Source organism: Phoxinus phoxinus, assembly GCF_949152265.1.
Source record: "Phoxinus phoxinus genome assembly, chromosome: 22".
Lineage (NCBI taxonomy): Eukaryota > Metazoa > Chordata > Actinopteri > Cypriniformes > Leuciscidae > Phoxinus > Phoxinus phoxinus.
This window is the reverse complement of record NC_136897.1, coordinates 24,443,690-24,467,663: the sequence shown is the minus strand read 5'-3', so window position 1 is coordinate 24,467,663 and position 23,974 is coordinate 24,443,690. Positions and strand designations below refer to the sequence as shown.

At 37.0% G+C, this 23,974-nt stretch overlaps 2 protein-coding genes across 4 annotated transcripts in view; both read right to left on the bottom strand.

The window, feature by feature from the left end:
- Positions 1-1,818: 1,818 nt before the first annotated feature.
- LOC306990856 (uncharacterized protein) lies at positions 1,819-11,193 on the bottom strand. Of its 3 annotated transcripts, XM_079598157.1 has the most exons (14): positions 11,082-11,193; positions 6,631-6,918; positions 5,557-5,607; positions 5,355-5,402; positions 5,217-5,270; positions 4,884-4,934; positions 4,437-4,478; positions 3,774-3,851; positions 3,627-3,645; positions 3,411-3,462; positions 3,222-3,294; positions 2,719-2,814; positions 2,323-2,372; positions 1,825-2,209 (listed from the first exon to the last, which is right to left on the bottom strand). In XM_079598157.1, the coding sequence occupies exons 1-14, from the start codon at positions 11,134-11,136 to the stop codon at positions 2,120-2,122; spliced, it is 1,047 nt and encodes a 348-aa protein (XP_079454283.1). In that variant the 5' UTR covers positions 11,137-11,193; the 3' UTR covers positions 1,825-2,119. The 3 variants fall into 3 exon arrangements, with proteins under 3 accessions (XP_079454284.1, XP_079454283.1, XP_079454285.1); XM_079598158.1 differs by lacking the exon at positions 3,627-3,645 and having other exon boundaries at positions 1,819-2,209; positions 3,755-3,851; XM_079598159.1 differs by lacking the exon at positions 4,437-4,478.
- Positions 11,194-14,964: 3,771 nt separating this feature from the next.
- LOC306990858 (uncharacterized protein) overlaps positions 14,965-23,974 on the bottom strand; it is a 51,336-nt gene continuing 42,326 nt past the window's right edge. The window contains exons 7-8 of the mRNA XM_079598164.1: positions 15,456-15,545; positions 14,965-15,386 (exon numbers count right to left, since the gene is read on the bottom strand). Of these exons, the coding sequence (XP_079454290.1) occupies positions 15,301-15,386; positions 15,456-15,545 (176 nt within the window). The 3' untranslated portion in view covers positions 14,965-15,300. The remainder of the gene's footprint in view (positions 15,387-15,455; positions 15,546-23,974) is intronic.

Genomic DNA, 23,974 nt, shown 5'->3' with positions numbered 1-23,974 from the left:
CACACAAACTAAATTAAGCAAAGTTTATACAGAATACAGATAGTAAAGAAAGAGAGAAGAGGCAAGATTTCAATCAATTGCACAACGTACGAGAAATAAAGAACCAGGGTCACCTTAAAAGGGGCACAATAACTTAGAAACGCATCTAAAGGCTGCGAATGGGTGCTTGCATTGACTTCAGTTGCTGAACAAGTCCAGATGTGGTAGATTCTGAAGATTTTGCCAGGAGTGCGCTGAAGCGTTCATTTTGCAGCCACTCTGGAGGACTCTTCCGTCAGTGTACAGGATTATGCTGAGTATGTGATTGGGTACATCAGCACTTGTGTTGATAACATCGTGCCAACCATACAAATTAGGAAGTTTCCAAACCAGAAGCCCTGGATAAATACTCAAGTACATCACATGCTGCGTGCTTGATCCCTTGCATTTAGATCAGCCAATGAGACGGAGTGTAAAGCTGCAAGGTATGGACTGAGGAAAACCATTACAGCGGCCAAGAGGCAGTACAGAGAGAAGCTGAACAGCTTCTATTCCACTGCTGACTCGGGGCGGATGTGGCAAGGCCTGCAGCACATCACTGACTACAGGGTCACCACAAATAACACAAATAACATCACTTTAACAGACAGCCTGCCGGACGACCTCAAAACATTTTACTCCCGCTTTGAGGCCCCCAGCTACATCGCAAAAAGGGAGCCCACGCACACCGGGACCACCCAACCCCCCTCCCCTCCACCAACTGTCTCAGCAATCCAGGTACACAAAGCTCTGAGGTAGATAAACCCCCGCAAAGCAGCAGGACCAGACAACATTCCTGGGCGGGCCCTCAGAGCATGTGCCTACGAGCTGGCTGATGTGCTCACCTCCATCTTCAATCTCTCCCTCGGCCAGTGCGTTGTTCCTTCGTGCTTTATTACCACAATCATTGTCCCACTGCCTAAGAAGAGCACACCCACTGGCCTGAATGACTACAGGCCAGTGGCACTCACTTCGATCATCATGAAGTGTTTCGAGAGAGTGGTGCTGGCCCACATCCAGAACAACATACCAGACACTCTTGACCCCCTGCAGTATGCCTACAGGCCCAACAGGTCCACCTCGGATGCCATTGCTGCTGCCATCCACTATTCTCTTGCTCATCTGGAAAATAAAGACTCATATCTAAGGATACATTTCATCGACTACAGCTCCGCCTTCAACACGGTCATCCCCCATAAACTCACCCACAAACTTTCCACACTTGGACTACACCCCACACTCTGTGACTGGCTCCAAGACTTCCTGACTGGCAGGCCTCAGTCTGTCAGGATTGGTAACAGGACTTCAGCCAGTATCATCACAAACACTCCACAGGGTTGTGTACTCAGCCCCATCCTCTACACCCTGTTCACATACGACTGTGTCGCCTCCCACAAAGATAACATTATCCTGACGACGAGGCAGCCTACAGGAGGGAGGTTGCTAGTCTGGTGTCATGGTGCGGAGACAATAATCTCATCCTCAACACGGACAAGACGAAGGAAATGATAGTGGACATGAGAAAAGGGAGGAGAATACACCAGCCACTGTTCATCCGGGAGCTTAAAGTGGAGAGGGTGAGCAGTTTTAAATATCTAGGTGTCCACATCAGTGAGGACCTCACTTGGACACCTCATGTCACGCAGCTAGTCAAGAAGGCCCAACAGCGGCTGTATTTTTTGAGGAGGCTGAGGAGGTTTGGCATGTCGCCCAAGATCCTCAAAAACTTCTACAGCTGCGTTATTGAGAGTGTCCTCAAAAACTTCTACAGCTGTGTTATTGAGAGTGGGTGGAGCTTGCCCTAGTTATAGAGGATGGGGTTATGGTTTAGGGTTAGACTGTGGCTGGACCTTCAAGCTCCACCCATTACATCCAGAGAGGCTAAGCTGGACGTCCATTGTCTCTGCAGTGAATCCCAAGCACTTCTTACAAGGCAGTATTGGGCTAGAGAGCTTTCCAGAGAAAGTATTCTGCGTGGTCACCGAGGTCATAATGCATTTCACGCCAAACACTAAGTGATGAAAGTAAAACCCCATTTGTCAGCAAGTAAAGATACTTTATTTAAAATGAATGTACACAATGAAACAAGACTTGAGGCTCATCAGTGCATCTTCACCAAACTGTAGACTTGATCTCCGGTGTTTGAGTGAACTGGTTTGTCAGGGATCGTGCAGTACAGGTGGTAAATATTCTTAAGGAAGACAACAGAAAGATTGACAAGACAGACAAGATAAATGCATTTGTAATCTGTTGATGGACTTCTCATTTGTTAATGGGTTTGTGGTGTGATTGTTCACATATTACCTCATTTTCCTCTGTATTACCCGGTTTCTGTTGAGTATTGACCAAGACTTCTGTAAAGCAAAAGCGTCATTTCACTTCAAATAACATTTTGATCGTCATGAACAAGCTCTTTGTCATAAATCCTGAATGTATCACAGATACACAGAATCATCTCTTCACAGACTCATTCTGTGCAACACTGTTGTGATTAATTTAATATTTGTCCCACTTCCTCTGTATGAACTCATCGTGATTGAGTGGGCCAAGTTTCTCAACGCTTATATGAGCATCAAAAATGCTGCTTTTGGATAGTGAGGAAATTTTGAGTTTTCAAACCAGTGTGTTTTTATAGTAAAGAACGAGAATGATTTTATTCGTCAAGATATGACCACTTTAATGAAAGAAACCTTTTATTACCTGAGGGCTGGTAAATTGAATTCTCAGACATAATTAAAGAGTTAGTTGCTGTGGGATCTGCTGTGCTGTCCTGATGGGACTCTGGGTGTTCGAGGCCTTTGGAAGAACGAAATGATGAAGAAGGTCAAAAAGAGTCAATAGAAAATTTGTCATTTTAGAAGCTTTACGGACCCTCATCGCTGCTTCTTTCATTGGATAGACAGTGCAAACATTCTGCAAAATAGCTAATGTTGTGTTCCAACATAGAACAAGTTTCGAACAGCAAGGAAGTGAGTAAATGATTTTCATTTTGGCATGATATGTTCCTACAGTATAAGAGAAGATGTGTCTAATAATGCTGATCTGCTGAAGACTTGAAAGAGGAAATGGTACCAGTTTCTGAGAAGCTGTGGTCTGGTCACTATATGGTGTTTTTAACTCAGCAGGTTTATTTTTCTTTCTTGGTGACATCTGTTAAGCTTCACGTTGTCTGAGATAATTTCCTGAGAATGATGTTCTCTCACCTACAGAGATGGGCTGAGATGTGGCTGGTACAGAAGTGATCAGAGAATATGTCTCTGCAGGTCCAGAACAACTCTAAAAAAACATAAAGAATAATTAAGGTCATGTTCATTTCATCCATTCTTACTCATTATGGTATTATAAATATTTATGACTTTGTAATTTAAAAAAGTAATTGCAAAGATACTCACCAAACCAATTCCTTGACTGGGCTCATCTGATCTTATTAATCTTATTTTATTGCTAAGAATCAAATATAGATCTTTATGGCATCTTTTCATGCATGCATATATCAGATAATGTGATAAACATTTGCACATACAGCTGGCACATCAATGATATTAAAATAACACTGCCTACAATACATGTCACAGACTATTAAATTGAATGCATGAAATAAAACTTACTGTTTTCTTCGTTTTTTACCTAAGAAAACAATGAGCTACTGCATTATGTTCAGTTTTTACATGATACAAAATTCACATGATAAATGATCTCGCATGATAATTTCTATATTGAACAGCATTGAGTGTACAATTCTAAATTTGACTTACTTGCAAACCAACATAGACAGATGAATCCAGTCAAAATGACACCAACACCAGTGGAAACCAGCACTATAACCCATGTGTCTGTGTCAAAACAAAACCAACACTTTAATACATGGTTATGTGCATTATGATGATTAAGGTGCTTTAGATACATCAGTCCACCTGACAATTGAAGTGACACATGTACAGGTGAAACTCGAAAAAAATGTATATGGTGCAAAAGTTCATTTATTTCAGCTTATGAAAACACCAAATTTAAAATTAGAATATTTTGAAAAGGTTTTCATAAGCTGTAAGCCATAATCATCAAAATTATAACAAATAAAGGCTTGAAATATCTCACTTTGCATATAATGAGTCTATATAATATATTAGTTTCACCTTTTAAGTTGAATTACTGAAATAAAGGAACTTTTGCACCATATTCTAATTTTCACCTGTAGATTTGTTTTACGTTTGTTGGGTGCATGGAAATAAGTAAATGTTCTACAGAGATCTATTGGTGCAAGTGGATCTTTAGGATCAGCTGTTGAAGTGTGAACACTAGAAACCACTGCAAAAGAAAGAACTCAAATGATACATGATGATATACACAGCAGTTTTTCAGTGTTTGTTAAAGTCACTGTAAAAAAAAAAAAACAATTCTTAAATGGCATTAAAAGTTACCAGCTCTGGTGGATGCTGGGTTTTCAGTAGTGGAAATGGCAGCTGAAATTGAAATAATAAAGTATCTATAAGAACATCTTAAATTGTACATAAAATAAAAATTGTCTTTACAAAGACGTGTGTGTGTGTGTGTGTGTGTGTGTGTGTGTGTGTGTGTGTGTGTGTGTGTGTGTGTGTGTGTGTGTGTGTGTGTGTGTGTGTGTGTGTGTGTGTGTGTGCGTGCGTGCGTGCGTGCGTGCGTGCGTGCGTGCGTGCGTGCGTGCGTGCGTGCGTGCGTGTGTGTGTGAGTGAGTGAGTGAGTGAGTGAGTGAGTGAGTGTGTGAGAGAAAAATACACTAAAGTAGGCAAACATATTGGGTGAGACATGCAAGGTTCATCCATGACTTAATATTTTATGCAGACATGATTTTGGAGCAAAACTATTTTATTGTTTTAGTATTTACGTACCATGTTCTGACATATTTCTGTTACCAGGCAGAGTAGAGGTTGCCGTGAAAACTGCAGAAAAAAGCAATGCACCAGTGTGTATACTAAAATAGAATGTTTGAAAAATATTCACATAATTAATTTGCAATTATTAACCATGTTGAGAAAGTAGCACAATCATGAACATCGTGTTGTTGAATTCTCTTTCCACTTACATTCAAGGACTTCCTCTTTGAGTTACAGATGTATGAATAAACTTTAAATGAATCCCACATATATTTTTGAACCTGACATTTGAATCCTACATATTCTACACAGTCACTTTAACCATTGAGGAAAAGTGGATGAACTTACACATATTTTCCTTTGTTGTGTTTGTTGGCAGGTTTGTCTTGGAAGGGAGATCAACTAATATAACAAAAAAACATTTTTTATATATAGCGATTGTTTCTGAAATTTGATCTAACCAGAAACGATGTTATCAGTACTTACCAGTTTTACTGTGTGTTGTGGATTCAGAAGTGGACCCTACAGTTAATGCTGTTGAAAAGACATTGTGAAATTTGCTGTGATGTGCAGTTTAATAAATGTTCAACAAGTAATCATAAATAAAGAGTAATGTTTTTCGTTCCAAAGACATTCATGTGGAGTAATAATAATGATTTTTTTTTTATTTACAAACTCAGTTACTCACAGGTTGTCATGGCTGTTGTAGTAATATGTGCAGTGTTGGCTGTTGTTGAAACTGCAGAGATAAATTACCAGCATTATAGGGCAAGCTTTAAAGCAAGTTTGTTTGTTGAAGACACAGGTCCTTCAAACACAATGAAGAAGTAGGAACTCCTCTAACTTTAATCCTGTTAGTCCTTTTGTAATGTGTAATTTTGGAGGGAAAACAACTCCATAAACATCTGTATTAGCAGCAATTGATTTGATGATTTCTGTGATCTTCTGTGGTATTGATTCAACAAAAAAAACATCTGTATGATAATATCAATGCTTCAAAGGTTGGTTGACGCTCATGTAAACTGTCAATCACTCACTGAGCAATTGCTCTTTATCTTCATCCTGTTCATTTTATTGCCATTGTTTAAAATCACAATGAATCAATTCAGAATAAATAAGCATGTTTCTAAAAAAGAAATTTTAATTGAAATATTTCTGACTTCAACATTTATTTATTTAACATTAACATGTATTTATTTTTGTAGTCACAGAGTTCAAAAGTAGCTGCAGAAAAGAATGACCCAATCACCTTTTATAGATTTGTCAGACATAGTTTTGCTCTCTGACATCTCAACTTTGATCACATGATCAGCTCCTGACTTCCTTCCTGCTTAAATGTATCAGATTGTTCACTTGCACTTGCACGTCACACTGTGGTTAAGCGTTTGTCATCACAGATCACTGTCTAATGATTCACACTGTCCACAACTGCTATAGAATCAGCTTTAAAATGTTTCTGATTTCATAGTCTGACATCGACCCACAATGAATGAGTCTCTCAACACACAACAGGGATTATAATTAACCATATTCAACTCTTTCTTATATTTAGTGTATTTATCCTTTCAGTGTTGCATTATTCAGCCGATTGAAAGGGTCTTTATAAATAGTATTTGTCTAGAAGTGTCCTATAACATCATCAGTCACTAACACTGCTGGACGGTTTCTCAAGTGAATATGTTTGAAGTGAAATAATCTATCGTTACTAAACACATTGCAATAACGGTTTCTAACTCAGAAGAACAGCAGTGAAATATCTCACCTCGAACCGTCACTGTGGCAGCAGGAGAGTGAGATGATGGTTTATTATTGTTCACCTCATAGAAGCAGTAAATGTCGACTGATGCTGGAGATTTTACATCTGCCCATCTGAGCACTTCATCACCAGTGAGCTCGAGGTCACACGTCCAACTGACTTTTGTATTGTTCACGTCTCTGTTTGGGTAATAATAACACTTCTCCATTGTAACATCTTCTGGCGTCTCACATCTTATCTTCACTGAGCTGGACTCACTTAGCACATCTGAAAATACTTTTACAGCAGGAGATTCTGAAACAACCCAAAACAGACGAATCAATCATTTACATCTCCTTATTGACCATATTTGCATTACATGCATGTTTTGGTTTAACATTTAAACAAATTAATGCCTGGTTTCAGACAAGGCTTAAAGGAGTCATATAATGGTACATGCACTTTTACAAGTTGATTGCACTGAAATGTGTGTTGGCAGTGCCTGTACACAACCATCATAAAATGATAAAAATCCATCCAGTGTTTTTTTTTAATCTCCTTATATGTTTTACCCTGTCTCAAATAGAGAGCCTAAGTCCCGCCCCTCCGCTTCCGGCTCATGGGACCTTATTTCGGAAAAAATATGTATGGAAGTCAATGGCGAGAGATAACTTATCTTTTTATTCCGTCTGAACTGTCCCCTGAACTACACATATGATGTTTGTCAATTTAAAAGGTAAATATGAAAGTCAAGAAAGTCGCAGTTTGTCATAAAACAGAAGAGTAACGTTTAGTTGTATGTGAAAATCGCTCGATGAACTACATCTCTCGTCTCGCACTATGTAGCCTACGTCACAAGATCCGTTGCTCGTATGTGTGTATTCTGGCTCAAAACACGAGTCAGGCATGACGGCGTAACGTTAGGATTATAATGTAAGACTATAGAAAAAATGACAGACGTTAGCTTCAGTAAAGTTAGCTTCATTCATTGAGAGAAAAGGTATGACGTCGCATGTGCGCCTTCTGGGTTTGTAGTCTTTGTAATTACGTATTTTCACAGTCTTATACCTCAACAGTTTTACATCAAACTGCGACTTTCTTGACTTTAAAATGTATCTTTTAAATTGACAAACATCATATGTGTAATTCAGGGCACAATTCAAACGAGATCAAAATATTAGTTGTCTCTCGCCATTGACTACCATACAATATTTTTCCGAAATAAGGTCCCATGGTGGTCGACCGGAAGGGGAGGGACTTAGGCTCTCTATTGAGCTGTCGACGCTCCGCCCACGATTGTTGATTGACAGCAGCGTTTCAATACAGACGTTTCAATCATAGTCCGCGCGTCATTGACATACGCTGGAGCACTGTCTATGAGCAGAATGGCGTCTAAGCGATTGTGGGGTTCTGTTCTTGGGTGCAATAAGGAACACAGCAGTCATTTTAATGTTCCTAGATCAGAACCGCTGAAGACGCAGTGGCTGAGTTTTGCTTTAGAAGGGAATATTCCACAGGACAAATGTTTTTTTGTTTGCGCAAATCGATTTTCACCAGACTGCTTTACAAATGAGGGTCAATATAAAGCTGGTTTTGCTAAGAAGCTGCTTCTGAAAAAAGGATCTGTACCAACTATTGGTGTTCCTGCTGAACCTCCAGAAGAAGTGAGTGTAACTTTTTATTAACCTTTATATTAACCTTTATATTAATCTTTGCAAATCACTAGCACGCTTCACGATGAATGCGGCTAACTTAATGTTTACACTCAGGGTAACGTTACATTACGGCATGTTTTTACGACGTTCTCAATATAAATCAATCAATCAATCAATCAAACTTTATTACAGACTCAAAGTCCAATTTAAAAAAAACAAAAAAACAAAAAAAAAACATTAAACAACATACAACCCATACAAACCCTTACAACCGTACAATTTTGTGGACAAAGTTACAAAATACACCAGTACCAGTGTCTCCACAGCTTTGACTGATACCGTGTAGTACTAAACCTTAAATTTGATAGATAATTTCATTTTTAGAAGCTTTAAGTCGGCACATAAATCTATACATAAAATGACGTAACAGTGCTTTAAAAGTGATTACTCGTACACTGACAAACATTTCACTTGCGCTATGCCATCTAGGTCTCCTTAGTAAGATTCTCATAGCATCGTTATAAGCTACTTGCAGCTTCTGTAAACTAGATGTTCTATAGTTACACCACAAATGAGCAGTATAAAATGTTGTACAATATGCTTTAAAAAGTGACACCTTCACCTCATCTGAACAGAAACTAAACTTATGCAACAGTATATTTGCCCGCATATACATCAGGCGGCGTTGCCTTTCAATATCATCATCATCTGTCATGTGCTCAGTGATAATATGTCCAAGGTATTTCACTTTATCGCACACCATGAGATTTTTGTTAGACAACTTAAAAACTGGAAAATGTATACTTTTATCCTCCTTAGTTCCGCAAGTCATAACCATACTCTTATCAGGATTATATACAATATCATGTTCAAGACCATAATCAGAACACACATTTAAAAAGCTGTTGAAGACCAGCACTGCTTGGACTAAACACCACAAGATCATCTGCATACATAATATGATTCACTAACTTATTCCCAATCATACAACCAGTTTTACAAACATTCAAACGTTCAGACAGCTCATCCATATAAAGATTAAGCAGAATTGGGGACAAAATCCCTCCTTGTCTCACACCGTTACTGACCCCAAAAGGGGCAGAGACCTTATTGCCCCATTTAACTTGCATCAACTGGTGGGCATACCAATAGGCCAAGATTCTCACAATGTATTCTGGTCCCCTTCTTTGTCTCATTTTAAAAAATAGCTTAGCATGGTTAACCCGATCAAAAGCTTTAGACGCATCAATGAAACACATAAAAACTGTTGAATTTTTATCTCTGTACTTATTTATTTACAATTTCCTTTAATGCATAGATGCAAAGATCAGTACCATGTTTAGCCTTAAATCCAAACTGGTTGTCTGTAGAATTAATAAACACATTTAACCTATCAAGCAAGATTTTTTCTAAGACTTTAGACAAAATACTAGCTAAAGCCACAGGTCTATAATTATCTAAGTTACCCACCATTCCAGCTTTGTTTTCAATTAACTGGTACTAATAAGACAGACAACATTGAATCTGGTAACACATTGTGACTCAGAAAGCCAGTAAGACAACTAGCTAATAACGGGGCTATCTTCTTACTTCCATATTTAAGATGTTCAGCAGAAATATTATCCGAGCCACTAGCTTTATTTTGAGGTAATTTGCTTATAGCTTGATCCACCTCACATGGCATAATCACAATTGGATCATTAACTTGGTGATCCCCCCATCATATTCGTTTTGGATGCAATTAAAAAACCTACAATAATGTTGTCTCCATACTGCCGCAATATTCTCTGCCCCAGAAACATCCAAAGTAGGCTACAAGGAAGAGACACTCTGCAACTATTAACAGTTCTGACTTCTTTCCAAAAGTCAGTGATATTAATATAATTAATAATTCCACATTTATACTGAACAATGCGTTATAGTTATTACAGAGCAGATTTATGAACAGAGGGGCGAACAGAGGGGCGGGGTGAGCAAAGCTCATTATCATTTAAAGACATATGCACTAAATCGGCGTGCTGAAAACAGAGCTGTTTTTGACCAGGTAAAATTAGTGTTTTCTTACAATACTAATGAGAATTTTTAATTAAAGTATATTACAAACTTTTAATTTAGACCCTAAATAATCATATTAGCTTGTACAAAAATGGCATTATATGACCCCTTTAAACCTAATCTTAACCAAGACAAAAATGCAGGTTTGAGCTCTTAACAGAAAGCTTGCGCTTAAAATATGTTGTTTTGTCTCAAGATGCATACCAGTAATGTTTTTTGTTCTAAGGCATGTTTTTAAAAGCTTCTTACTGTAAATGTCCTAATTTAACTAAAGCCTATAGGCCTACTCGTGACTTAATCAAAACCCTGTCTCTGAAACCGGGCCTTAAACTCATTAATGTCTTTACAACACCCCCAAACCATACAATATATGGGGGAAATTAAAATAGTTTTCTATTTTTCCTAAAATGTATATTTTCGATAGCTGCACTTTTCTCAATTTCTGGTAACATCTATAATTACTTTCATACGAACATGTGCACATGTTAATAAATACTACAGTGGATTTTCCAATTACTATACTTATTAGTCACCCAAATATTAGTTTAATCAGGTAATTACAGACAGCTTGATACATTTCAATGACATTGCTAAAGTAAAACAAGTATGCCTTAAAGCAGAGAGAGTTTGTAGGTTCATGTTGTTGGTCTACTGAAACACAAACGTACTGATCACACATGCTGAAATATTTTAGAAAATGTAACTTTTTTTAACTACAAATGTTGACATTTAGTATTTAATCTAGACTAAACAACAGAGATCACTTACTGTAACACTGAACCTCCATAAGAAGCTGAAAAGCAATGAAGATGAACAACTCCATTACAGCGAGAGTGAGAAAAGAGACGAGTCTCACACAATAGTTGAATTAGGAAGTAACACATTAGACCACAAGTATAATGCTTGTGCAGTCAGAACTATGAGGATGAACGTACATCATGACACCACATGTTCAGCAGATCTGGGGCAAATGTAAAAAAAAATGACATTTTTAAAAAATAGGCTCACAGACTCAGAAAGGTAGAAATGTGACAAAAAATAATGGACTTTAAGAAAGACTATCATAATATCAAAATTAATAATATAGAATATATTATTAACTCAGTGGTCACTTTATTAAGTACATGTTTACTCTTTGAGGCATGAAAGCAATACACTGTAAAAAATAAAACATAGATTTTATTTATATTTAATTAATTAAAATGAGGCAACAGATTACAAGCAATATTATTAATTACATTTAACAAATTAGAATTGAGTAATAATTAATCAAATTAATTAATTAAATGTTAACCATTTAAAATGAGTAAAAATTACAAAATATATGTTATTGCCAACATTGACGACACCTGATGTTAACAAGCAGAATCACTGAAGGAGAAAACCATAATTAAAGTCACCATTATGGAGATGAGTGTGTGTTTTAGTTGGGCTCTTCACCCTTAAATTATTAACTTTAAGTTTTGTGTGGCTGCTGTACATGAGTTGCAACAGCCAGATGAACAAATAGAAACGTTGATCTGATGGTGTTGGTTGTGTTTCATAATTTCACAATCATTGACTTGAATCACTGATCTCATGTAGAGTCCAATTTATGAGTTAGATTTATTTAATTAATTTTAGCTGCATAATATTATTAGCCTTTTCAATGAAATCAAAATGATCAAATCAATAATAATAAAAAATATATACGTTTATTTTTAGGCGCACACAGACATCAATATTTAGCGTATGAATCTACGCAATGGTGACAACCTCTGAACATAAGCTCATTATTTATTCATGCAGCAATGCATGATGGGAGCCATGAATGAGTTTTGATTGGTGCAACCCAGAATGCACTGCAACATGCTTTATAAATGTCACCATTGTTGAGATTCACAGGCTGATTCATGATGTCTGTGTTTTTTGTTTTGTTTTTTTTGTACAAGAGAAACTCTTTAGAAATTATTTGGATTACATTGTAAAAGTTACAAATATTACGGTGTACAATGCCAGTACTTCTATAATTAATAAAGTTAACTTAACTCATAAACTGGACTCCATTTGAGTTCAGTGATTCAGGTCAAATGATTGTGAAATAATGAATATGTTAAAACGCAACCAACATCATCAGATCACCGTTTGTTCATCTGGCTGTTATTACTCACGTACAGCAGCCGAACAAAACTTAAAGTTAATAATTTAAGGGTGAAGAGCCCAACTAAAACACACACTGATCTCCATAATGGTGACTTTAATTATGGTTTTCTCCTTCAGTGATTCTGCTTGTTAACATCAGGGGCCTCATGTACAAAGACTTGCGTTGATTTCATACTAAAACATTGCGTACGGACAAAGCTGTAAATCTGCGTACGCACAAAAAAAAATCAGATGTATGAATCTCTGCGTACGAAGGATCCCACGCATATTCTCTTTGTACATCCCAATTAACGTAAAATTGAGTGCACATGCACGAGCACAACGCCCCATCCAGTCTCCTCCCTTAATTAAATAAATTTACATATGGTAATGAGTCCACTTTGGCCAAAGAAAGCAGCAAGAAAATGGCTAAAAGCAAGCGGCAAGAAACGAAACTTTACAGAAAGTGAATTGGAGGTGCTACTATCGGAGGTAGAAACGAGAAAAAATATTTTATTTCGAACTTTGTCCTCCGGAATTAATAACAAAAGGAAAAAATATGAGTGGGAGAGTTTGGCTGATGCCGTCAATGCGGTGGGATCTGAAAGTCGCACAGTAAATGGCCAGAAAACCCGCCCGCAACTCGGACCGCAAAAAAAAAAAAGAAAGAAAATATTGTACCCGACCCGCTTCCTTTTTTAAAGTAGGCTAGCTAGTAAATGCTCATCGCAGCGTCATTGTGCCATAGACGGAGGAACTAGGGGTGCACATTTTTCTGAATGCTGTATTATAGCCTATAGCCTATTATGTAATAAAGGCTTGATTTATTCATTTATTTTGTTTCATTTCCTTAACAATTAGGATGCTGCATGTGTTCATCCAGTCTAACCGAAGTGTGCGTCTCTCCCCCGAATTTCCCAACAAAAATCCCCCCCCGCCCCCTCTCAGAAAATACATAAAACTGACATTACTGAGCTATATGCGTTTAAAAGTAGCCTATTAAAATGGAACAATGGCATTGCTCAGTTCAACGTGTTGGGAAATCGGGCATTTTGTCCCGCGTCAGCTTTTATTCAAAAGTTAATAACGCTCAACATTCAAAAGGTAAATAAGGATTTCCCACTTTCATCTCTGCCTGCAGACTGAGCTCGTGCGTCATCTTCGCACCAGTTATTCAGCCAATAAAGTGTAGACCTGTATTTCATAGACAACTGTGTCTAGTACTGTATAAATTACAAAGGTTTAATTGGCATCTTTATTTCAAACGACCCGACCGACCGCGACCCGAATATCATTAAAAATATTTTTGGATGACTAACCGCGGGTGACCGCAGGCACCCGCTCATTTTGGATCAACCCGCGCATCACTGACTTGTAGAACAATTCGTTGTGTAATGTTTGCAACTTCACTTCATTGCCTGTAAGAGTCACCAACGGACAAAAACAATGAGAAATGTACGTACGCCAGACATGAAATTGGCGTGGAGGAACGCACATTCTCGCGTTAATTTCACTGTTAGTACATCCGACCGTGAGCGTGAAAGCTGGCGTACGCAACGTTTTTGTGCGTACGCTGTGTTGATACATGAGGCCCCAGGTGTCTTCAATGTTGGCAATAACATATATTTTGTAAATTTTACTCATTTTAAATGGTTAACATTTAAGGAATTAATTTGATTAATTATTACTCAATTCTAATTTGTTAAATTTAATTAATAATATTGCTTGTAATCTGTTGCCTCATTTTTATTAATTAAATATAAATAAAATCTATGTTTTATTTTTTACAGTGTAGACCTTCACGTTCTTGTTTTACTTTCGTTTTTATGGACTTTTAGTTTGTTTCTCTTATTACTGTAACCTGTTTCCTGTGTTGCTTTGTTCCCGCCAGTCCTTAGTTGCCATGTTCATCACCCTGTGTATTTAAACCCTTCAGTTTCCTCAGTTCATTGTCTGGTATTTGTGCATTGCACATGGTTTTGTTTGTGTTATTATATTGGATAGTTTTGCTTCAGTTAATAAGTTATTTTGATTTACTTTGTCTATCTTCTTCATCTTTGGACTAAAACGTTACGAAAAGTCAAATGGTTCAGTTGCTCATTGAATGGACAGCTGTTTAACAGAAAATAACACTGCAAAAAAATCCTGTCATTATTACAAAACTGTGGTTGCCATAATTCTGTAATGCAGTAAAAACACACACACACACACACACACACACACACACACACACACACACACACACACACACACACACACACACACACACACACACACACACACACACACACACACACACACACACACACACACACACACACACACACATTTTAAACAGTAAATCCAACAGCTCTTTTCTGCTGAATTAGCAAGGTCACACTGCTACTAAAATCTTGTAATTTTTAATTCTGTACTTTAACAGACATCCACCATAATAACACTAGCAGTAAAGAGAAAGTCACATGAATTAAAGTTCATCACAAGTAGCTTTTCCACAAGCTGAGGTAAATACTAACATATAGAAGGTGAACGCAGTGTCATGCACATGACACTAAATTAATGCAACAAACATTAAACAACATAAGATTTAACATAAAACCCTGATGTACTTAACTAATAACAAAAAACTAAGAAGAAATATAATTATTAAAATTGAAAAATATCAATTGTGAAGCGTCACACATATGAAGAGAATGTTATGGCTATTCATTGTAAATTATAAGATGCTTTTCTCCCAAAATCAAAATGTGGGGAAAACCTCCAAGATGCCTTGTCCTGCTGAATTCAGTTGCTACATTCTGAACTATCATTATTTCTGCACATAATTGTTGTCTTTAAATTAGCAAGAAGGAAGAAATGAAACGGTTCATCCATGTTTTGAGGAGCATAAAAGAGATGTTGTTTCCACATGACAGGAGCTGTAGATCACCTCTGTGAGAACGTCATCAGAACCTGCACAGATACAGACTTTATTATAAGTTTCTATATCATGGAGCTCAGTTTATGAATATGTAAACTTACTGTCAAAGTGGCAGAGACAGATGAAGCCCATGAGTCCAGACAGAAATAAACCAATACCAGTGAAAACCAGCACTACTAAAAGCCATGAGCCTGTCAAAAGACAAAAGACAAAAATAAGACTTTAATCATGTTTATATATTCAGCAGATATATTACTTGCAGATTTTTAATTAAATTATTTTAAGGTTTGTTCTAGTTTTTACAAATGTTCAGAAAATGTGAGTGAATGAACAACCTTCAGAGTGAATGTGATCAGGATGAGGAACAGCTGCAACAGAAAATATCTCAGATTAAATCATATTACAATAAGAAAAAAACTGATCTACTGCATAATGTTTACAGACATCAGTGTTTCTAGGACTAGGTTTACACGTGGACGGCTATTTTCATAAACGGACATTTCACCCCTCTTCGTTTTCAAAAATAACACACAAACCCGTGTATATGCCGTCAAGAGCATGCCAAACCTGTAGGTGGCAGTGTAACGAGAAGCTCAAGCCCATGTTAGCCAACCAGAATCCCGAAAATAGTCACATACTGTGTCGTCGACTGCCTAAAACTCAGTTTTTCTCAGTTTACGTGCAAACGGAGTTTTCCAAAATCTCCACTCTGGCCGGAGTTTTTAGAAAGAATCGTTTTCAGAGGAGAATTCTCCATTTGCGTGTAAACGACGGGCCTTAGAGTCCGGATTGAGAAAAATTCAATTCACGTTTATTTGTAGCGCTTTTCACAATACACATCATTTCAAAGCAGCATTACAGAAAGTGCATGAGTCCATATTACAATTTAAAGTGTTCTGTTATCAGAGGTAACTGTCTAAGTTACTGTAGTCACTTGGACTATTTTAACGATGTCTTCACTAACTTTTCTGGGATGGCAGATGCATCCTGAAGGAGTGAGCCAGCTCTCAGATTTCATCAAAAATATCTTAATTTGTGTTCCGAAGATGAACGAAAGTCTTACGGGGTTGGAACAACATGAGGGTGAGTAATTTCTGACGGAATTTTCATTTTTGGGTGAACTAACCCTTTAAGTTGTACATAAAATAAAAAATAGTCTTTACAAAGACTGCTATAAATCTTGTACTAAATCTTGTACTAATTATTTTACTAAAATAATCATTGTAGTAATAACTATGATAGCAGATTCAAAACAATCTTTTTGTTTTGTTTGTGTTTGTGTGCGCGTGTAAAAAAATACACTAAAGGAGGCAAACATATTGGGTGAGAGTGAGACATGCAATGTTCGTCCATGACTTAACATTTTGAATGTTAAATGCGTACCATGTTCTGACATATCTCTGTTACCAGGCAGAGTAGAGGTTGCCGTGAAAACTGCAACAACAAAAAAACAGTGCCACAGCGTGTATAGTATTAAAATAGAATATTTAAAAAAATATTCACATAATTAGAAATTATTAAAGGTGCTCTAAGCGATGTCATGCATGCTGTTCCAGTTTGTTATGATTTTTTTAAGATCGCTAAATTCGAGGCTTCTGGTCGTACAACTAAGTCCACTAAAGGAGGGAGGGCGTTTTCACATCTAGCTCCTAAACTCTGGAATAGCCTTCCTGATACTGTCCGAGACTCAGACTCGCTCTCCCAGTTTAAAACTAGATTAAAGACGCATCTCTTTAGCCAAGCATTCATATAATGCATCTCATACCTTTTATACTACAGTTAAATCAGATCAAATGCATTCATATTATGAACAGCAGCTACGCTAATTATTTCCCATCTGCCTTTTTTGTTGTTATCTCGGGGCGCCTGTCCCGAGATAACTCAAATAGAGTTCGTCAGCTCCGGTTATGTATCCAGCCTCTCATGGAGACTTCAGATGCCCCAACGCCTGTGATGAGACGACTCAACGCCTGTGAAGAGACGACCCAACGCCGGCGATATGTTATACCCTAAATTTATACATGATTAACTGTATTTTTGTATGTACATTTCTGAAATGCATTTTCTGTAAAGCTGCTTTGAAACAATATGTATTGTGAAAAGCGCTATACAAATAAATTTGAATTGAATTGAATTGAATTGTTTCAAGAAGGATTTGAGGGTGGGGTGTGGGGGGTTAGTGCGCGGATGAGGAGGAGGGAGGAACTAGCTTTCGTTTTGTTTGACAATACTTTAAACGTCAACAAGAAGTGACGTCACTCAACATCACTTAGAGCACCTTTAACCATGTTCAGAAAGCAGCACAATCATGAACCTCGTGTTGTTGAATTGTCTGTACTTTACACTTACCTTCAAGGACTTCCTCTTTGAGTTACAGATGTACTGTATGAATAAACTTTAAATGAATCCCACATATATTTTTAAACCTGACATTTGAATTCAACATATTCTATCCTTTACTGATTGTAAAAACAAAAGAGGATCAGAAGTTGATATTTCCAGACTTTTACCTTTGTGGAAATGTTCTACAGGTCACAGATGAGGTTAAATATCTTGGACACTATATTACAAATGACCTTTCGGACGATAGAGACTTGTTTAGGCAGAGGTGTAAACTATATGGGCAGGCTAATGTATTGGCTCGTAAGTTTCACATGTGTTCCGTCAATGTCAAAATTGTATTGTTTAAAAGTTTCTGCTCGCCTTTGTATGCTGTGCACCTCTGGCGCAGCTACAAAAAGAAGAGCATGCAGGCTCTGATGGTGGCATACAATGACTCTCTGAGAATGCTACTGAAAGTACCGCGGCACAGCAGTGCAAGTGAGATGTTTATTAACTGTGGAATAAGATCTTGTGCAGCTGGCATTAGGCACTATATCTATACATTCATGTGTAGAGTCCTGAATCAGTCAAACTGTATTATACAAGCTTTGGTCTGTCCGAGGAAAAGCTCGTTCAGGTTTACTTCAAGAATCTGGAAGCACTGGCGCTCTTGCTTATATGTGTAAATAATGTATTATGTTTTTTTCTTTTTTTTTCTTCTCTTGTTTGTTTTTTGTGTGTGTTTTTTTTTAAACTGGACTGGGATAAAAACTGTGTCCTTAATAAAGATTGAATGAATGAATACACAGTCACTTTAACCATTGAGGAAAAGTGGATGAACTTACACATGGTTTCCTTTGTTGTGTTTGTTGGCAGGTTTGTCTTGGAAGGGAGATCAACTAATATAAAAAAATATATATTTATATATAGCGATTGTTTCTGAAATTTGATCTAACAAGAAACGATGTTACCAGTTTTACTGTATGTTGTGGATTCAGAAGTGGACCTTACAGTTAATGCTGTTGAAAAAAGACATTGTGAAATTTGCTGTGATGTGCAGTTTAATAAATGTTCAACAAGTAATCATAAATAAAGAATAATGTTTTTCGTTCCAAAGACATTCATGCTGAAGTAATAATGCTTTATTAATTTACAAACTCTATTACTCACAGGTTGTCATGGCTGTTGTAGTAATATGTGCAGTGGTGGCTGTTGTAGAACCTGCAGAGACAAATACCAGCGTTATAGGGCAAGCTTTAAAGCAAAGTTTGTTTGTTGAAGACACAGCTCCTTCAAATACAATGAAGTAGGAGACTCTTCCTAAAGTTGCAAAAACTCTTCTAACTTTAATCCTGTTAGTCCTTTTGTTATGTGTAATTTTGGAGGGAAAACAACTCAATAAACATCTGTATTAGGAATTGATTTGATGATTTCTGTGATCTTCTGTGTTATTTATTCAAAAAAAATAAACATCTGTATGATAATATCAATGCTTCAAAGGTTGGTTGACGCTCATGTAAGCTGTCAATCACTCACTGAGCAATTGCTCTTTATCTTCATCCTGTTAATTTTTTGCCATTTTTCTAAAATCACAATGAATCAATTCAGAATAAATAAGCATGTTTCTAAAAAGAAATTTTAATTGAAATATTTCTTACTTCAACATTTATTTATATTTAACATTAACATGTATTCATTTTTGTAGTCACAGAGTTCAAAAGTAGCTGCAGAAAAGAATGACCCAATCACCTTTTATAGATTTGTCAGACATAGTTTGGCTCTCTGACATCTCAACTTTGATCACATGATCAGCTCCTGACTTCCTTCCTGCTTAAATGTATCAGATTGTTCACTTGCACTTGCACTTGCACGTCACACTGTGGTTAAGCGTTTGTCATCCCAGATCACTGTCTAATGATTCACACTGTCCACAACTGCTATAGAATCAGCTTTAAAATGTTTCTGATTTCATAGTCTGACATCGACCCACAATGAATGAGTCTCAACACATCACAGGGATTATAATTAACCATATTCAACTCTTTCTTATATTTAGTGTATTTGTCCTTTCAGTGTTGCATTATTCAGGCGATTGAAATGGTCTTTATAAATAGTATTTGTCTAGAAGTGTTCTATAGGTGTAACATCAGTCACTAACACTGCTGGACGGTTTCTCAAGTGATTCTGTTTGAAGTGAAATAATCCATATAGTTACTAAACACATTGCAATAACGGTTTCTAACCCAGAAGAACAGCAGTGAAATATCTCACCTCGAACCGTCACTGTTAGGGTTGCCACCTTCAGTGTGGCAAAATAAGGGACACCCATTCACCCCCCCCCCCCCCCCAAAATGCTCAACTTTGACAAAGTCATTTTTATTGTTATAATTGTGATTTCATAATATGTAGATATGAATCCAACTAAAAGCTATTGAAAATATGTATTTTAGTCAAATCATAAATGGTGTAGCTCTGCAGCCATCTACTAAAGTGATAATTTCTTTACTTTTAAAACAGCATTTTCCAAAAGATGGGCAAAAATCTTACACTAAACCATGTCAAATTATCCATATCCATGAACGTTAGAAATGTGGGTCTTTTATAAAGTGAATTTAACTTTTTTTTTTTTTACTGTTTTTGTTTAAAAATATTTATTTATATAGCCTAAATTAAAAAAATATATAATAAATCCTCCTAAAACTATAAATCCTAAAAAAAAAAACTATTATGTTTCAAAATTACATTTTGTTGAAACAACACAAGTGTGACTTTTCCCCCCCACACTAACATAAAAAACAGATATTATTCAAATTTATTTAATTTTTTTTGTAGATGTAGAAAGTGTTGTCAACCGTGCAAAGTCTCACATCATTTGGACAAATATAATGTTTTATTTATTTCAGCAAACGTCATTTGGGGTCGAAAAGACCCGAACAGCGCGCTACAAGGGGTTAAAAAACGTGCCGGTTTACAGCGCATGTTCACGAGACTCAGTCGCTATAGAAACAAAGACGCTAAAATGCAATCACGCAATGAGCTTCTCTACTAAGAAATTGATTTCTTTATATTTGCTATTAGTATTATCCATACTGCAAAATCCTTATGTTTTTATTCAACTATATGTGGGCCTAATGTAAAATACGGGACAAATCGCGTCCCTTATTGATTTGATACGGGACGCATCGTCTTACTTGTAAATACGGGACGATTCCGTATTTTAAGGGACGGGTGGCAACCCTAGTCACTGTGGCAGGAGGAGAGTAAGATGATGGTTTATTATTGTGATCATATCCTATGTAGAAACAGTAAATGTCGACTGATGCTGGAGATTTTACATCTGCCCATCTGAGCACTTCAGCACCAGTGAGCTCGAATTCACACGTCCAAGTGGCTTTTGTATTGTTCACTTCACTGTTTGGGTAATAATAACACTGATTCACTGGTTGGCCTGCTGGCGTCTCACAGCTTATCTTCACTGAGCTGGACTCACTTATGACATCTGCAAATACTTTTACAGCAGGAGATTCTGAAACAACCCAAAACAGACAAATCAATCATTTACATCTCATTATTGACCATATTTACATGCATCATTTTACAACTACGGTCCATGTTTTGGTTTAACATTTAAACAATTGAATGCCTGGTTTCACAGACAAGGCTTGACCCTAGTCTTAACCTAGACAAAAATGCATGTTTGAGATCTTAACTGAAAGCAAATTGCACTTAAAATATATCAGTGCCATTGTTTTGTCTCAAGATGCACACCAGTAATTGTTATTTTTTTTCATCTAATTTTGATTGACATTGCTAAAGTAAAACAAATATGCCTTAAAGCAGAGAGAGTTGTTCATGTTGATGGTCTACTGAAACACAAACGTACTGATCACACATGCTGAAATATTTTAGAAAATGTAACTTTTTTTAACTACAAATGTTAACATTTAGTATTTAATCGAGACTAAACAACAAAGATCACTTACTGTAAGACTGAACCTCCATAAGAAGCTGAAAAGCGATGAAGATGAACAACTCCATTACAGCGAGAGTGAGAAAAGAGACGAGTCTGACACAATAGTTGAATTAGGAAGTAACACATTAGACCACAATCAACCCGATCACACCAAATGCGTCTAGCACGCAGTGTGTTTATCGTGCAATTTATACGCGAAAATGAGTTTTTACGTGGATATGATACGCAGTTTTGCGCGTGCATATGATACGCACTTTATTACGTGATATACACACGCACCCCACACCACTAATCCTACCCAAGCGTATAATACACACGCACCCCACCCCACCCTAAACCTACCCATGTGCTACCAATGCGTATACTATGCACGTAAAAACTCATTTTCGCGTATAAGCTTGTGCAGTCAGAACTATGAAGATGAACGTACATCATGACACCACATGTTCAGCAGATCTGGAGCAAATGTAAAAAAAATTGTAGGCTCACAGACTCAGAAAGAGGGAAGGTAGTTTTGCAAAAGTAACATTAAAATGTGACAAAAATAAGAAAGACTAGATCATAATATCAAAATTAATATGGAATATATTATTTCCTCAGTGGTCACTTTATTAGGTACGTTTACTCTTTGATGCATGAAAGCAATAGAACGTCACGTCACGTATGCTGTGTTTTACTTTCATTTTTATGGACTTTTAGTTTGTTTCTCTTATTAATGTAACCTGTGTCCTGTGTTGCTTTGTTCCCGCCAGTCCTTAGTTGTTCATCACCCTGTGCATTTAAACCCTTCAGTTTTCTCAGTTCATTTTCTGGTATTTGTGCATTGCACATTGTTTTGTTTGTGTTATTATATTGGATAGTTTTGCTTCAGTTAATAAGTTATTTTGATTTACTTTGTCTATCTTCTTTATATTTGGACTAAAATTTTACGAAAAGTCAAATGGACAGTTGTTTAACAGAAAATAACACTGTGTAACGAAGAGGCAGAGTCGTGCGAATCCATTTGCAGTGAGTTTTATTAGACAGTAAAGCACACAGAGATAAACAGTGAAGAGCAGGTTTAAGCAAAGGGGCAACGATACCAGGCTAGGGTCGGGGCAGGCAACAGATACTCAGAGACCAGGAAGGCAAGGATCGGTAAACCAGGGAAATCCAGGGAACGTAGAATTCTCAGAGCTTGAACGTGGCAGATGCAAGACCTCGCGTCGAGCACAGAGAGAAAGCAGCTTACATAGATGGGAGAAGTGGCTGCACCCAGGGCCGTGCACAGGGGGGTGGCCCGGTGGCTAGAGCCACTGCCCTTCTGCCCTCATTAGCTGAGGTGCCCCTCTCGCCCCCCTCCCTAACCCTCCAGAGGATTCCAATAAAAACGTTCTGTTATCGCTCCGCTAAAGATCCATTGATTCTGCTGATCCGCTCCGTGTTTTCCTGCTCGCTCCGCAGTAGTGATGGGCGATACCACTTTTTTTGTTTTCGATACGATTCCGATACTTTCAAGGCCAGTATCGCCGATACCGATACCGATACGATACCTCTAAACTGAATTTTTTAATATAAAAATTTCTTAAATTATTGAATTACTAAGAGTAAAATGAGTAATGATGCATACTTAACATTATATTTGAAAGGCATTTTAACATTCAATATGCCTTAATTGGAACTTATTAGAATATATATTTTTTTTACACATGGTTAAAATATTTACTTGTAGTGGTAACCATGGAAATCTATTCATTTAATCTATTCTATTCATTTTCACAAGGAACTGCCAGTGACAGGCTGTTGCACCTATAAAATGCAACTTTTTTTATTCTGACAGTGTATGTTATATAATAAAATTAGTTACAAAATAGAACATTACATTTAAAACATGCTTTTCTGTCTTCTGTTAAGCATTAATATTGCGGACTGTGGGTTTATATATAGGTAGGTGAATGCTCATCCACTACGGGGCTCCGGTAAGAAGCGTGACAGGAGACAGGGAACTGTTAAACTCTTTATCGTTTGAATGTTCACACACATTGGCATCATCCAGCTTTACTATACAAGGTATTAAATGTGGTTTTTCTGGAATAAACAGAATAAAGACATGCATCAGTGTATTTCTAATAGCTTTAAGTTACACCAACATAACCAGCAACTCACTACTGACACGTTATATATATATATATAAACCAACGTAACATAGGATTAACAGCTGCGACCATATACACGTGAATCACTGTATAAAACTCTCATATTATGATGTTGCTCACAATGTAAAGTTCGGTTGCACTAGCTGAATATTTGAATACAACAACGTAACAAACATAAATCACTTATAAC

Coding starts and splice junctions, on each gene's coding strand:
- LOC306990856 (XM_079598158.1), bottom strand. CDS start 11,136: ATGGAGTTGTTCATCTTCATTGCTTTTCAGCTTCTTATGGAGGTTCAG. Junction 5,403..5,556: donor TACAACAGCCATGACAACCT/GTGAGTAACTGA, acceptor TCTTTTCAACAG/CATTAACTGTAGGGTCCACT. Junction 4,479..4,883: donor CAGAAATATGTCAGAACATG/GTACGTAAATAC, acceptor TTTCAATTTCAG/CTGCCATTTCCACTACTGAA.